General features: G+C 63.5%; 1 protein-coding gene across 1 annotated transcript in view; it reads right to left on the bottom strand.

Moving 5' to 3' along the window:
• The window catches only part of EMH_0052040 (uncharacterized protein), a gene marked incomplete at both ends in the record, with an annotated part of 2,012 nt that overhangs the window by 215 nt on the left and 1,594 nt on the right, over positions 1 to 203 (bottom strand). The window contains one exon of the mRNA XM_013496825.1: positions 3 to 116. Coding sequence (XP_013352279.1) covers positions 3 to 116 — 114 coding nt within the window. The remainder of the gene's footprint in view (positions 1 to 2; positions 117 to 203) is intronic.

Below are 203 nucleotides of genomic sequence, written 5' to 3'. Positions count from 1 at the left end.
GCTGCTGCTGCTGTTGCGGCTGCTGTTGCTGCTGTGGTTGTTGTTGCTGCCGCTGTTGCTGCTGCTGCTGGGAGAAGTAAGGGGAGACTCGTGGCCCCGAAGTCTCGCTTAAGCCGCTGCAGGGCGGTGAAGGGGCGGAAGGCAGCAGCAGCAGCGCAGCAGCAGCAGCAGAGAGCAGCAAGATCTGCTGCAGGCAGCAGGTC

Source organism: Eimeria mitis, genomic scaffold (assembly GCF_000499745.2).
Source record: "Eimeria mitis Houghton genomic scaffold, Emh_scaff2319, whole genome shotgun sequence".
In the NCBI taxonomy this organism is placed as follows: Eukaryota; Apicomplexa; class Conoidasida; order Eucoccidiorida; family Eimeriidae; genus Eimeria; species Eimeria mitis.
This window is presented reverse-complemented; position numbering and strand designations above follow the sequence as displayed.